Genomic DNA, 14757 nt, shown 5'->3' on the forward strand with positions numbered 1-14757 from the left:
GCCACGTTTTGGTAACTTCTCTTTTAGGGCTCAGTGTTGAGGTCACCATCTTTGGGATTGTGGTAAGCATCTGTCAGTTCTGGACGACAGTCCTCACAAAAAATGGGGACTTTTAGTGTGAAAAAAATAAAATAAAAAGTAAGTTGCCCTCACAAGGGCGAAGAAGTCAATTTTTTTTACTTGTTGGAATCTGCAGTAATGTGGAAGAAACAAAGAGAAAAAAGTAAAAGCCAAAGTGAAAAAAACAGGATGGGGATTGTGGGGTAAAGAAGGAGGTTGTTGGCAGGTCAGGGAGGAAATTGAGAAGAAGCGAAGAAAGAATTGCCTGGTAATACAAACCCATCTCCTCATTTTTTGATAAGAGTGTCTAGGATGGAACTCAAAGAGAACGAATAAAAGAAGAGAGGGGGAGGGGACACACGGCAAACCCAAAAAAAAGACAATAAGAATGATATCTACCAGACAATGTAGTTTGTTTACCATAGCGTGTCCAATGCCTGATTGCTTTCCAGAAAAAGGGGAAGAAAGGAAATCAAAAGAATAGTGAACAAAAAAGGTTGTTAATAAGGATGGACAGAAAACAAAAACCAAAAGCAACGATGAAGAATTAGGATGTTAGTACATTAGTTGGTTAGATATTGGTTAGTAGTAAAAATGACTTTAAACATGGATGAGTTAGTGTCGCAGTGAAAAAACACTACATGATTTGTCAGAGATTCGCTGCAATAATAAAGTGGCATCTTGCCATCCTAGCCAAATTTTCTACATCAGAGTCCTGCAAGAAAAAGAACAAAGAAGTATTGTGAGACGTGGGACAGTTGGATAAAAATTTGTGTAGGATGGCTTAAACCCCAACAAAACTTGTAGTGCTTTTTTCACCCCTAGTCTAACAACGTGTGCCTTTCAAAGAGGACAGAAAATGATTGTGAAAGAAGGACAGATCTGTGAAAAGAAAGAAAGAAGAAAGCAGACAAGCAGACCTCAGCTCTTAGCATCTAACCTCCTAAACTGTGTGTTATCCTGTTGGGATTTTCAGCTACAACTGTTTGCTAACCTGTAGGGCAAACGCTTACTGTAAGGGAGGGTCAGAAAATCGGCACTTACTTGTTGTGCTGCTCTCAGAGCAACGCTTAATGCCGTATCAACTTGCAGACAAACTAAAGGTCAACCAAGACAATGAACATCTCCACACTTTGCAGCTAACGCTACCTCCATACAACACTGGGTCTCATTATTTTGTTACTCTCTCTCTTCAGCCTCCTGTAGACAACTGTGACTCATACTAGCTCCACCCAGCAGCAACACAAGCTAATTTTAAATCACATTAAGAAAATGGTAAACAATATCTGTCATGTCACAAATTCTGCTTACGCACAACAGATGCACATCTTTGATGGAAATGTATTTCTATCTTAAAAAGCATCATGATCATCTGAGCTATAAATACTGCATTAATGGATGGCTCAAAGGAAAACACTCTCTGCCTGGCTTTAAAGTGAAAGTCTATATCCTACACGGGCATAAAAACAGTTTCTGAAAGCAAAGAGATAGCGACAGTGCCTGATGGAAGTGTCGGCTTAGGGGAGAGTGAAGCAAAACAGAATCATCAGATAACTTTAATTTGAGGACAGAGAGAACTCAAGTTCAATAAGCCGATACACAGGAGAGAAGAAAATGGTACCTTGACTAAGCTATCAATCACAGGCGAAAGAACTGCTTTGCCCTGTTCATTCAGTAGAGAAAAAATAAAATTTTATGAAATTAAATTAAAAAGAAGTCATGTATTTGTAAAGACAACCAAAAATATAATGACATCTATCTCAGTAATGTATCTGAACTGTGGCGATGGAATGACAACCAATCAGAACAAGGTGACATTCTTAACGCCAGCTCTCTCTCAAAGCTCTTGGAAGCAGCTAATCTAAAGCAAATAAAAAAATCCACCTGTCTCCAAATTCCGTCCATCACTGCTACCCCCGATTACCTGTCTCAGGTTGCGTGTCACTTTGATGTCGTGCCAGGCGTTGTCATTGAATTTTCCATTGACTGGCTCGACGATGGCCTCAAAGGCCCCTGAGCCCAGATTGATGACCAGGGAGACGGCCCCATCTTTTAGCGCCAGGTTGACATAGTCTGCGGATTTCCCCGTGTGGAGGAGGAGGCCGTTGCGTTGCCACGTCTTGAAGGACAGCGTGATCTCGTCGCTGCTGCTCTGGATGGGGTTCTGTGACAGGTCGTAGCAGAAGTACTCCGAGCCGCGGAAGGTGGCCACGTTCTCCTCCCTCGCTGAAATCACAGGAGAGAAGAAATGATGCGTTATTATTTTGCGTTTATATTTTCAGCACCTGAGTTTTCTGTGATTGCTGCAAAAAACTGTTTTGCCTTGTGAGTTTTGTGCAGCATGATGACCAAAGCCAAACAGCCATTATCGCATTCATGAGTGTTTAATAGACGGAACAGGATCAGTATCCGTGTTGGTCCCCGCATCAATCATGAAGAAGCCTCAGTAAATATGAGAACTACTGTATGCTGCAAGGAAGGTTACAGCAAGAAAACACACTCACTCTCACACACATAATGCACTGCTCACCATAATTACAGCTAAGATAATCCCATCATTCAGCTCAGATCATAAAATCCTATCTGTACGACTGTGGGTTTAGGTTTCGCGTACAGCCTCTAGACAGACAGACTACTTATGATGGAACACTATTCCCCGCTAATGGTGCGCATAAATCAAACTTAGCCTGATTTTACAGTTTTATATCACTCCACTGTTGCAAAGTGACTTCATGAGCCCATTTTTTTTGTAGACCGACACGGAGAGTAAGGTGAGACTGCTCCAGACAGAAAGTGAGGCGGGCTCAGGGATGGATTGAAAGAGTGAGAAAGCAAAAAATAAAAATGCTGGGGTGAGGGAAAGAGAAGACTCTACAAGGAAGAAAGAATGGATCAGAGGAGTTGCGTTTCCTTATGATCGGGAATAAAATAATTGACACTTTTCCTGCTGCCTCTTAAAAGGTGGTTCGACACACTCTGGTCAGCTCGGTCCTGGGTGAATCTATTAGAGACAAGGTCAGACTGGCTGTCAATTATTTACACAATGTGTTAAGTTGGATATGGCATCGCAGACTCAAGGCTAAATTCTTCCTCTAAGAAAAACAGAGTTTGAAGCAGCACCTTTCAGAAATTACCCTTCCGACATATTAAACCCACTTATAACTGTGGCACTTGGTAATAACAACTATGTCATTACCTGCCAACAATACCATTGTAAACGTGTCACTGCAGTTCTTGTGCGTCCTGCATTTTCTTTTCAATACTCACAGAGAAGTCACGGGGGTCACAAGTGAAAGGAGAAAAAGAACAAGCGGGAAGACAGAGGAGAGAAATGAGAAAGGAAAAGAGAGAGAATGCAAGGGCTGCAGGCCGTAAAGCTTCAGTTTGTTGTTTCAGATCAGGCTATATGTAAACATGAGAGCGCAGTGGTGTGGAGCTGGCACAGAGATACAGAGGGAGGGAAAAATGAGAATGAGAATATAGAGACAGAAACAAAAGGAAAGTGGAGTGGGCCTGTGGGATGATGGGGTGCTGATTCCGGTCATGGAGAAATTCTCCCCTTGGCGTCAAACTCATGTCTCTGCGCAACACAGAGACAAGAGGAAATAGTATGGGAGGCAACAAAGGCCCTGTGAAAGCCCTCATCCATGTGCCAGGGGAATAAATAGAAACCCATCATTACCACTGAGACAGCGCAACACAGAGAGGCAACGGAATATACATCGGAGAGTAAAAAAGAACTCCATCTCTACTGATTTCATGCATCTAATCTAAGAAATTGCACAGGCATTCACTTCATGGAGAAGCCAGAAGATATGATATTCACATCATATTGTTCCTGCGTAATTGTATAAGGCATCAATCTCAAAATAATGGTGCTGTAAGTAGAGGAGCAAAACCGTAAGAAGCACATCAGTCCCTTCGATGCTGCCATTTTTTATCTTTGTAGTTTTTCTTTTAATATATCGCCCAATGAGAAAGTCTCGCAAATGATTAGTAAAATATTGATTTATATATCGGGTGTGGTTACATTGTCATCGCTGTCTATAATAAATGGGTCTCTAGCTCCTTGCTCCAATTGGCTTCATTGTACAGCTGGGCAAGTATGGGCCAAACCTCTCTGGGGCCCCCAGGCCAGAGAGAGTCCTTGAAACAGTTGGCACTGAATACATGTTCTAGAAAAAATGGAAGATGCTGCAGTGACACCGGTGGGCCCTCTGTCACATCTTGCCTGAAGGGCCCTTGCATACGCCTGATGGCAAATATGGGAAGAGGGGCTGACTGTCTTTGCAAGACTGATTCTGGTTTACATATTTTCTGTTCTGTTACTTTTCTCAAGAAATTATACTAATGACATCTTTTAAGTCATTTAAAGATGGTGGACAACTGTCTTTGCATATAAGCTCTCGATGTAGGCATGCAGCGTGGCGAGATCCACTCAAGACACCTGATCGTGTGTGCTCTCACCTGACTCAGAGTACAAAGGTTATTGTCATGGCAACTCCCCTCACCTATCCAGCTTACTCTAATTAAGTTGTCTATCTCAGGATTAGACAGGCTTACAGAATTAAAATGGATTAGACCAAATTGACCAAATGTAACCAATGGTGGCAGTTTGTCTAATCTGCCAAATACTTTGGTTTATGATCAACTACCCACTAAACATCAGCACGTTAGCATGTTGGCATTAGCATTTAGCACTGCTGTTTCTAGTACAGAGCTGCTACTGTAGCTTGGTCTACTGATATGACTGTCCGTGTACGGTTTACTGTTAACTACAAACTGGAAGTATAACGAAAAGTGCAGGAGTTGATTCTTTTTTTTCCATTAATAAGCCCTAAAATTATTGCAATCTTAGAAAATAAAAAAGATTTGGTCTTGTTGAAAATCAATAATACTTTATTTTTATTGTAGAAAAAACAACACCCAGCTTCACTCCAATATTAAATCTGATCATTTATCATATATTACCCTATATTTTGTCACTATATATGAAAACTTGATAAAGGCTAAAAGGTTACCAGTCTATGGTATGGTTGACTCCATGTGCGTTTTAATTACAATGATATAATTGCAAAGTTGCTGTGAAGCTGTAAAGACTATCAATATAACATTGTTGCTATGAATAATAGAGAGAGCAAATTGATATAATGTAATATTTGTGCACCTCAGCAATATTAAAGCCGTGGTAAGTGTATACGGATCCATATAAACCAGGGGAAATGTATTGCCTGTTGAGACATGTTCTGCACAGATCTGTGGCTTTCAGATCGATCATATAGCAGGGTCATTTTCCCTTATTTTCGCCATAGTCATCAATATTCCATTTGCGTGCTGCCAGGCCCATGCACTGGGGGCTGGGGTTCGATTTCAAAATCCACTGGAAGCAATTAGCTCCCTCATTACCATCTCCCATCTCTTCCGCTCCCCCTCACCGTACACACCCATGCTGTCTGAGCTCACTCGCCAGTCTGACCCCAAGGGCCTCCGAGCAGGGAGCTCTGTCACCTTACAGAGCTCCAGTCCACAACCTTCAACCTCCTTAATATCATCGCAGGATATCCAACTGCTCCTAATCACTGTGGGAGACAAAAGACTTACACATGTAAAAGGAAACCAGATGAGTTTAATGACAGGATTAGAGACAGGGGGCATTGTGATTATTGTGGCAAAACACAGACTTTAAGTGGAGATGCTACAGCTGTAAGGCTGCCAAGCCCATAAGCCTTGCTGCACACGGATGCTAACTGGGCAACTAACACTAATGTTAGTCCCAAGGAGACTTTTCTCTAGCGAAGTGAACTCAATCTGCACTGACATCCAACACATCAAATGCAAGTTTGCACTACATTTGCAGATAAACAAGCCTAAAGTTACAGACCTAAACATAGAAAGCCAAATTCTGCTTTTAGCTATTGTTGTTTATGTGACACCCTCGGGAGCCGAAGTTATTCAAGGTTGTGGTGTCATCCCATACGATGCACTTAACGAAATCTGAAAACCCATGCCTCTTTACAACTTCATATCCATTCCCTCTTTTCATCCATCCCCAAAGAGAGAAATTAGCATCATTTGCTAATAACAGTTGAAGCGGCATGGTCAGCCTGATGCAGACGAACATGACCAATGCTTCCCGACATGAGGCTAATACTAACCATGCAACTGTGCGGCTTAAAGCTCAATGGTGAGCCACCACGTGTCAACTAAATTTGGAGCATCATGGGTGACGTCTCTCTTCAAAGGCAGGCGGCACTGTCAGACAGGCTTATGTTGGAGGGAGAATTGGTAGAATACATTGCATGGTAATATCCATCTGCCCAATTACTACTAATGTACTGTAGCAACAATTATATTCAAGCCAGGGTACAGAAGTTCTGACATTAGCAGCAGTTAGAGAGTTGTGCATGTAAGGTTTCTCAGGGATTTATTTTCCAGTTCCAAACACAATATACAAAGTGCACTGAATGTGTCCTCCTCATGACAACTTTCAAGATGACATATATCTAAGTGGTTGAAGTGAATTGTTGCCCTGACACTTCTTTTCTCATCTCGTGTTTCGCGTAACCTTGTGAAACCGCGGCGGACGACCTGTCTGAGAGTGGCTTTGATGTCTGCACGCACAGACTGAGGGAAGAGTGACAAAGAGAGAGACAAAGAGAGGGATGAACATAAACAGAAGTGACACGGAGGAAGCGAAGGAGTCTAGAGAGGGAGCAAAGACAGCGAGGGGAAAAAGAGAAAGAAAAGAGACAGGAAAAAGGGAGAGAGTTTGGGAGACAGAGAGGCAGCTAGAGCCATAACAGTAGAATGAGAGTGGCAGATGGAAGGAAAGAGAGACAGAGGCACTTCCAGTGGCTCTCTAGAGAAATGAAGTGACACTGTGTGTTAAGACTAGCAGTGAAGAGCTGTCCCTGAGGCTTGTGATTCCAGCATTGATAAACCTTATTACTGCCCCTGATAACACAACACACCCACCATATCCCACTCTCTCTGTCTCCCCCTTCACCTCCCTCAAAGCACACAAATACCACCACAAATCCAACACTTTCTCAGAGTCTATTCTACAGTCAGAGGAGTTCTTCAATGGTAAATACCCCTATGAAAGGCTTTTTAAATTAGAATCAAACAACTGTGTTTCCAAAGATTCTTGAAAGACCTCCTGCTCAAGAGAACATTGCATTGAGAGTTCAGAAGCCATCATAACTTATGGTACATGCTCATTTTATTGAAATATTTACAAAGCACATACATAAAATAAGCCCTTCTCAGTTTCAAACTGTTCAAGCAATAGAAACTGCAGCTGGGAGAAATGAGCAGGGTGTAGACGAATGCATGATTTTGACTGCGACATGGTATTACTCATGGTAAACAGACTAGTACTGTACATGTACATGTACATGTACATGTCCATGTCCATGTACATGTACATTCTGCACTATAAGACATATTTGGTCTGCAACACTGATGATCCTCAGTGGACTAGTCATTTTAGTAACAGACTCACACAGAGAGCAGGTCAATGGGTTGACTTTGTGTTTCAGTCTTCTTATTGGCTGGTGATGTGCGTGGGCTAAACCCACTGAAGTTGCTGGAAAGACTCGGGGGAGGGAAGAGTCATGTCTATGCTTTTAGCCACCGAAATTCTGTGTTTTCATTCCTTAAATGTTTCAATAACTCCTCAACATACTGGGTTCCCATGACGTTTGGTACCAGCTCATCAATCTCAGAGGATGGCTTCCAATAACTTTGAGGAACCCTGACTGGTCCTCTAGTGCCACAAAGAGGAGGAGGAGGATTTCTGAAGAGATTCTGGGAAAAGTTTTAGGAGGATATCAATGGAATTTGCTATGGATAATCATGGTCCTCGGAGGATGAATCTTATGATGAATCTCCTGTCCTTTTCTTTGGTCTGATCAGACTGTCAACAATGTAGACAAGATATTTAAAATATACAGAGCTGATTGACAATACTTCATAGAAATGGGCCTGATGTCTTTTTGTTGCCTCTCCTTTAGCACCATTTGGGGCCAGAACAGAGCAACAGCAGCTCTACGCTACCTGACCGATATCCCTGAGGAGTCGAAGACAAAGACAAAGACAGAGAGGAGCTTGCGTGGGTGGCCGGAAACACAACTCCAAATGAATACTGACGTTGTTCTATGTCTGCTGGATATACAGAGTGATTAGGCAACTGTTTGCTAGAATGTTTTTTTTGGCATATTATCATTTGTTATTGTGAATAAACCTCCAGGTTACACAAAGAAGCCAAAGGGGAATGGTAAAATGACACTTTACTTGTTGTAGCTGTAAACAAACATAGTTTTCCTGCGCAACAACACTAATGTTTCATTTACTTGCAAGTGAACTCACTTTCAGTTTAACTTGCTGTCAACTTGCCAGTGTTTTGTTTAGAGGTTGTTCTGCTCACCAAGTGAGTCTGTGTTTGAAAACGCAAATCTTACATTGTGGTTTTAATTGAGCCTGGGACTTTAACATATGATTTGAAATTCTGTCAACTGTTTTGAAAGATCTTGTTTTGCAGATGGTTTTTTTCTTCTGTTTGCTTTGTGAACAACACATAACTCTTCATAAAGTGGCAGAAAGCAGCCCAATAAAAATGGTGTAAAGCTGCTGCCTATAGTGGCATGTGAATGGCCAGTAGTAGAATCTGAAGCATTTTTTCTCTGTTTTGGGCTTGAGAACCTAATCTGAAAACGGTTGGAAAACTTTGGACAGGTAAATGTCATTTTCAGATTTATCTGCATTAGTGTGGACATGGCCCAGGGCTCCCTTCTGGCTGCTGGCTGTAACAAGCTAGTCACTGTCACCTTCTGTGTGTTTTTCAGCATTTGTTTGTGTGAGCATGTATGTGTATCACTGAAGCTTCTTATTGGCTGCTGATGGTGGAGTCTCCCTGGAGTGAGTGATGAGGTTTGGAGTGACAACAGGGGGGATGGTGTGGATGGCGGGAGAGAACGATGGAGGGTGTCTGAAGAATGGGAGCAGGCGCCTGAGGTCCAATCCCATCAACTGAGGCAATTGTGCGGAGCGAATACTGGAGTGTGGAGGTGGGGGTGGAGGATGAGAGAGAAGGAGCAAGGAGGGGAGACAGAAATGTGGTGACTGCACTCCTATTACTAATACTGCACAATTAGGAGTAGAAGGGATGTTTGGAAACAGAACGAGAGGGAAGAGCTGAAGGAGGACGTCTCAGACTAGTCTTTTACTACTTACTGTTTCTCAGTGCCAAGGAAAGTCAGAGGAGCATATAAAGATGATTTTATACATATTTACTTTGCTGCCATTGTTATACAATACACTTCTGGAGCGGTTTCCTCATTGTCAAAAAGTCTCCGGTTTACATTCATGTCAATACGGTAGGAAATTCAAATGAAGAGACTGAAACATGCTATGGATTGGAATTAATTTAGTTAATGAAAATGGATTCAAAAAAAATATCTGTTGACATTTACAATTACAAAAACACATAAAAATTAATGAACAAAAATGGAACAATTATTTGGAGAAACAGATGAAAGGATAAATTACTGTTTACAGCTATGCAGTTTTATTAAATGACCTGAATGTGGAGTTATACATTCTGGCTCCTGATTAGTAAAGCAGTATCCTTTGCCACCCAAAATACCACAAATAATCAGAAATTAATTAAGCTGTTTGACTTGTTGTAGTACTCCTAATAAAGTTAATTTCACAAACACTTGTCTCCGTCAGTAATGTTGTCTGATGTTATTTGTTTGTGGAAAAAATAGATTTATGGACTGAATTCATCTACAATCCACTAAGAACTAGACAAAAAGCAACTAAACAGCCGGAACTGACAAGAAAACATGCAGACAGCATACCAACATTCATAAATGTCAGCAATACACTGACAAGAACTACTTTTTTTTTACTGAAACTAGACAAAAACTAAATAACTAAGTCAAAACATGTGATGGATCACTGTGTACATTTGAGGCCAGAGTTGTGTCCATGAAAATACAAACCTTTCTATTTACTGTTGTGTTCTGCATGAAAATAGCATCTGATTTACAAAACACAGGAGCTAATTATGCAATCAGTAACTGGGACTGCCAACTGCATGTATTCTTTGAGTGAAGCCAAGCTCGAAAGGTGCGGTTCAGTGATGGGATCTGTCAAAGCCCAGAAAATAATTCAAAATGTGATGTATTGCTGAAAAAGGAATGCTCAGGGCCATCATAAATATGTACTAAGGCTGTAATTAAAAGATTCAAAAGATTCAGTGGTTTTACTTGTCTCATGCTCATTTAATATGTGCAGTGAAATACATGGTGGCATACTTCTGAAGCTGCACTGAAAGGCTAGTGTGCAATAAAGAATAAGAATTTAAATAAGAATAGGAATTAGAAAAAGAAATAAAAAGCCCTGAAATTCAACATTAAAATGATAAACGTATGTAATATAAGTATCAAATTGGTGGAGTGTATATTGACTCTATCTGTAGCCATACATATAAAAGATGTAAAACAACTGCATGATAAGCTATTTTGGTCTTGCTTGAGCACAGTGTATCAAAAAAATTGAGAAATGATTTGAGCATCTGTAACACCTACAATTTAAACAATAGTTGATTAAAGAAACAATTTTAAAAGTAATGCAGTAGGAGTCATTACAATCACTTATGAAGAAATGAAAAAATCTTCTCCCGCTTTTCCTGTTGTCTTGATAATTGTAGTACAATGCCCCTTTAAAGGTAGGCTTTTAATGTGAAAAACCATCAGAAAAGTACTCAGTTATGCTGATTACAGTAAAGAAGAAACAACTGGAATTAAAAAGAGTGCGAAACCCTTATTTCTGTTAAACAACTGGGTGGTGAGTATAAGGCCTGACTGATGGAATTAGTGCTGATGAAATGTACATTTACATTTACACACTTACTTTACCATCTGAATTGTTGCAGTAAACTACAGGTAATTCCATTTCACCATCTATTAGCAGCTTTTAAAGCTTTTTTCATCCTTTTCATGCAAGACCATTATTTGAAAAACTAACTTTCATACGACCAGCGTGAATGTCTAAGAATGCAATTGCCGCATTACATTCAGAAATCATTTGTTGTTTGACTAGTGTAAAATATGTGCTGTGTTAATCTATCTTTGAATGTATTTTTTTCTCGTTTCATTCTTTTTTGCAGTTTATGTCTGATCATTCTTGTCTGCAGTCATTGAGAAGCAGTAGTTCTATAGGTAGAGAACTTGCCACGCAAAATTGAAATAGTAAATGGCTGCATTTACAAAGCGCTTTATCTCATTCACCCGAACCAACATCTGCTGTCATTATTTGGCTGGCTTAGTGTCTGCTTGAGTCTGCATTGTCCGAGATTGAAGAGACAGTCAAGAAATGATCATATTATTTGTTTAAATCGCTGAGATTGCTTAGCAACAGAGGGTAGATGGTCAAGCACAGAATGATTACAATTTAAAATGCTAAAAAAAAAACTGCTTATGGAAAATCCGAAAGGCAAAATCTATCAGCACTTTGGGAACCGAGAGATGTGAGGCATGTCCATGGGCGAATGTGCAAGAACACTGCTCGACTCAATGAAACGTCCTGACACAGCTCCAGTTTTTACGTTCTCATGACATCATTGATGCTTTCGTTATCTGGCTTTTGGCTTTCAGTGGGCGTAGCATACTGTCACATACTGACTGAATTACTGTACACTGCAGACACAGCATCTGTGAATCCATTAGTGGGCTCTTTTTTTTTTTAAATGGCTATAACTGTGGATTACAAAATTATGGAGTTATGTGCGGTCTGTATTAATTCCATCAACAATCAAACAATCTTTGAAGGCATGTCTCCTGAATGCGGACTATTGCATCAGCCTGACAGCTGCGATCCTGAGCCAAAATGGGAAGTGATGGCAGCGAGCATTGTATTGGTTTCGTATTCTACAGCACTCTGCAGAGAAGTGTCTTGATAGATTTGCATCACTCTACATCTGTATGGGTTTGTGAGTTATTTGTTTTCATCTGTCTGTTTGACACATTATATGTTTTACCATGAAATTTGCTTTTCTGTTTGTGATCAAAATCATTTAATTATTTCAAGCCACAGAGGATGGATGTATTTGTATATTGTATTGGACTACCTATGTACTTTTTTGTGAGTGTTCACTGAATAGCGAAAAACCTGTCAATTATGTGGCTGTTTGGTATGTAGGTGTGTATACACATACACGTGCATGTTTGTTATAGTGTTTGTATTTGAGTGGTGGGCTGCTCTGTGGTACAGGGCTGCAGGCAGGCAGGGCCTTCCCTGGAGCCTGTCAATCATCCAGAGTGGCGTTGCCTTATTGGCTATTATCTCTCCTGTCAGAAGCCCGGCCGTGCCTCCACCTCACCACATCAGTCTCTGTCACTTCAAATACTGCTTGTGGATAGAGCCATGGAGCATGAAGCTGCATGCTACTGTTATCATTACTTTTAGTGACATATGCTGTTTCAGCCCAAGACTCCATCAACAAATGTCACCTCTTATTCTGAGACTTCGTCTTATAAAGGTATTTGTTTAAGGTTAAATGTTATTTTCAAATTCTGCCTCGTTTCCTTCGACTGATAATAATTAAGAATATTAGAAAATAATCACCTCCTTTTAACACAGTGGGTATAGTTTTAAAAATTACCATTATATAATAATAATAATCCTTTAATGGTTAATTTTTGCACAGCATACTTCACAGCACACTTTACAAATTGAAATTAGATCTCTGTATTTAACCCATCATATGTACACACACATGGCCCACACTCATGCACATGCATAACACAAATACCCTTAAATTGATACCAGTCGCAGTAGAATACATTCGACACCTTTCCTCCGTGTCATCAGACATGTTCATCAGACATCACAAGCATATAGTATAACCATACTTTTAAACGTTATGGCAGCATCTTGGCACGCTGAACAATCAACTCTGTCATGTACACTCTGACCACTCCAATGACCAACTGTGGGCATCATTTGACTGGAGAAGATACTGCTTGGCACTGGATTGTTACCTTAAAAAGGTGTCAAGGACCAACACACAGCCCTGGAGAAATCCCACTGCAAAAACTGTATTTGGTATCTTTAAACGGCTGCAACTGACTTATTATCACTGGGTAGAGCTGACTGTGCAGAGTGCATTTAATGCCATGTTTTTCCTCCTCTAATTCCCTGAATGTATGTTTATTGCTTATGTTGACACAGTTTCTAAATGTGTAACGCCACATGAGAGCCAATGTAAAATTCACTATGTAATTACCACTGCGAGGTTGATGTGAAGGTTTCTGGAGTCTAAATTTGTAGTAAGGATAAGATGACGGTTGAAATAACAAAGCGGATACCACAATACACACAGGTTTGAAAAACTGGTTGTAAGTAGGTCCCTTTGCTGTTAAGGCACACATTGAGTGGGCTTAAAACAGAATCAGTGACAGTAAACATTTGGAGACTATGGCTGTTGTAGCATGTTATTTGATGAAATGATCAATGCATTTGGGCAAACATACTGAGCTTCCTGTTTTAGATTTTCTTTTTTGACATTTGACCTTAATTTTGAACCAGATTATAGCGATTACATGTTGTGTGCTTTAGCCAACTGACCTACCAGGGGACATGATTTTCCTTTATTAAACTGTTAAATTACATTACATAAATAAGATTTTTCACTTTGTTTAGAATAATGCAACGCAACTCCAAGCAGAAATCATAAAGTAATGAGCAGGAGAAAGGCAAAGTCCCTCACCTGCAATTGAAACAGATTAGCACACATTCCTAGTTGAAGCTGAGGCCATCTAATATTTATTACCTCTATAACTTACTCTCCTGTGTACTGCCAGAACATTTAGCTGCGTGAAGGGAGACGAGGGGTTAAAAGGGGAACAGCGGTGCCATAAAAGGGACAATGAAATAAACATGACTCACTGTGAAAGAGCCCTTAAAGCCAATATAATCTAGATGGCGGGGAAGAGGGGGGTGCCAAAGGCGGTTAACAACAAGCACCCCCATCAGGTTTGGGCTGAGACCTCGTCTCAACAGCCAGTCACATTGAGTGCTGTTTTAAGATGGAGGTGATGTGTAATTTGGTTACATTATTGTCTCCTTAGACACTGTTTACAGTACACTAAGAGACACAGGATAAAATATGACACACGGAGTAGCCTATCTCCTCTCTTATAATATCATTATTCGATTATGTGTAGGACCTGAGTGCAATAATTATTTCTTGGACAGCAGGCGTGAATTGATGATAAAACTGCAGACAACTCAGGGAAACATATTAAACACTGAGCTTAGCGAAAAGAAGGAAAAAAACACTGCTGTGGCTTTAAATCCAGCTAGAACCAGTTGTAGCCTGTAGCCAAAACAATATGTGACTCTCGCTGCGCGTGTAAGAGTGTGTGTGTGTGTGTGTGTGTGTGTGTGTGTGTGCTAGAGTGTGTGCAGGCATTTGCAACGATGTGCTCCTTCAAAAGATAAGAGTAACGATGGATTACTCTCACCTTCCTCTCGCTTTCTCCTTTTAACCTTTAATTGCAGGGCTGATGGCAAACTTGCAAATGCAAATAAACAAGGTATGAGACCTGATCATATGCAGCATGTCTGAGTATACAGGCACATTAATAAGAGGGTACACACAGACACACAATTAAAACATCCTTGTGC

The 14757-nt window shown here is 40.5% G+C and overlaps 1 protein-coding gene across 1 annotated transcript in view; it reads right to left on the bottom strand.

Moving 5' to 3' along the window:
* Nucleotides 1–14757, bottom strand: part of LOC139217463 (neurexin-3b) — a 254786-nt gene that overhangs the window by 193914 nt on the left and 46115 nt on the right. Inside the window, exons 5-6 of the mRNA XM_070848766.1 lie at nt 1985–2286; nt 460–504 (exon numbers count right to left, since the gene is read on the bottom strand). Of these exons, the coding sequence (XP_070704867.1) occupies nt 460–504; nt 1985–2286 (347 nt within the window). The remainder of the gene's footprint in view (nt 1–459; nt 505–1984; nt 2287–14757) is intronic.

This window comes from Pempheris klunzingeri, chromosome 18, assembly GCF_042242105.1.
Source record: "Pempheris klunzingeri isolate RE-2024b chromosome 18, fPemKlu1.hap1, whole genome shotgun sequence".
Taxonomy (NCBI): Eukaryota; Metazoa; Chordata; class Actinopteri; order Acropomatiformes; family Pempheridae; genus Pempheris; species Pempheris klunzingeri.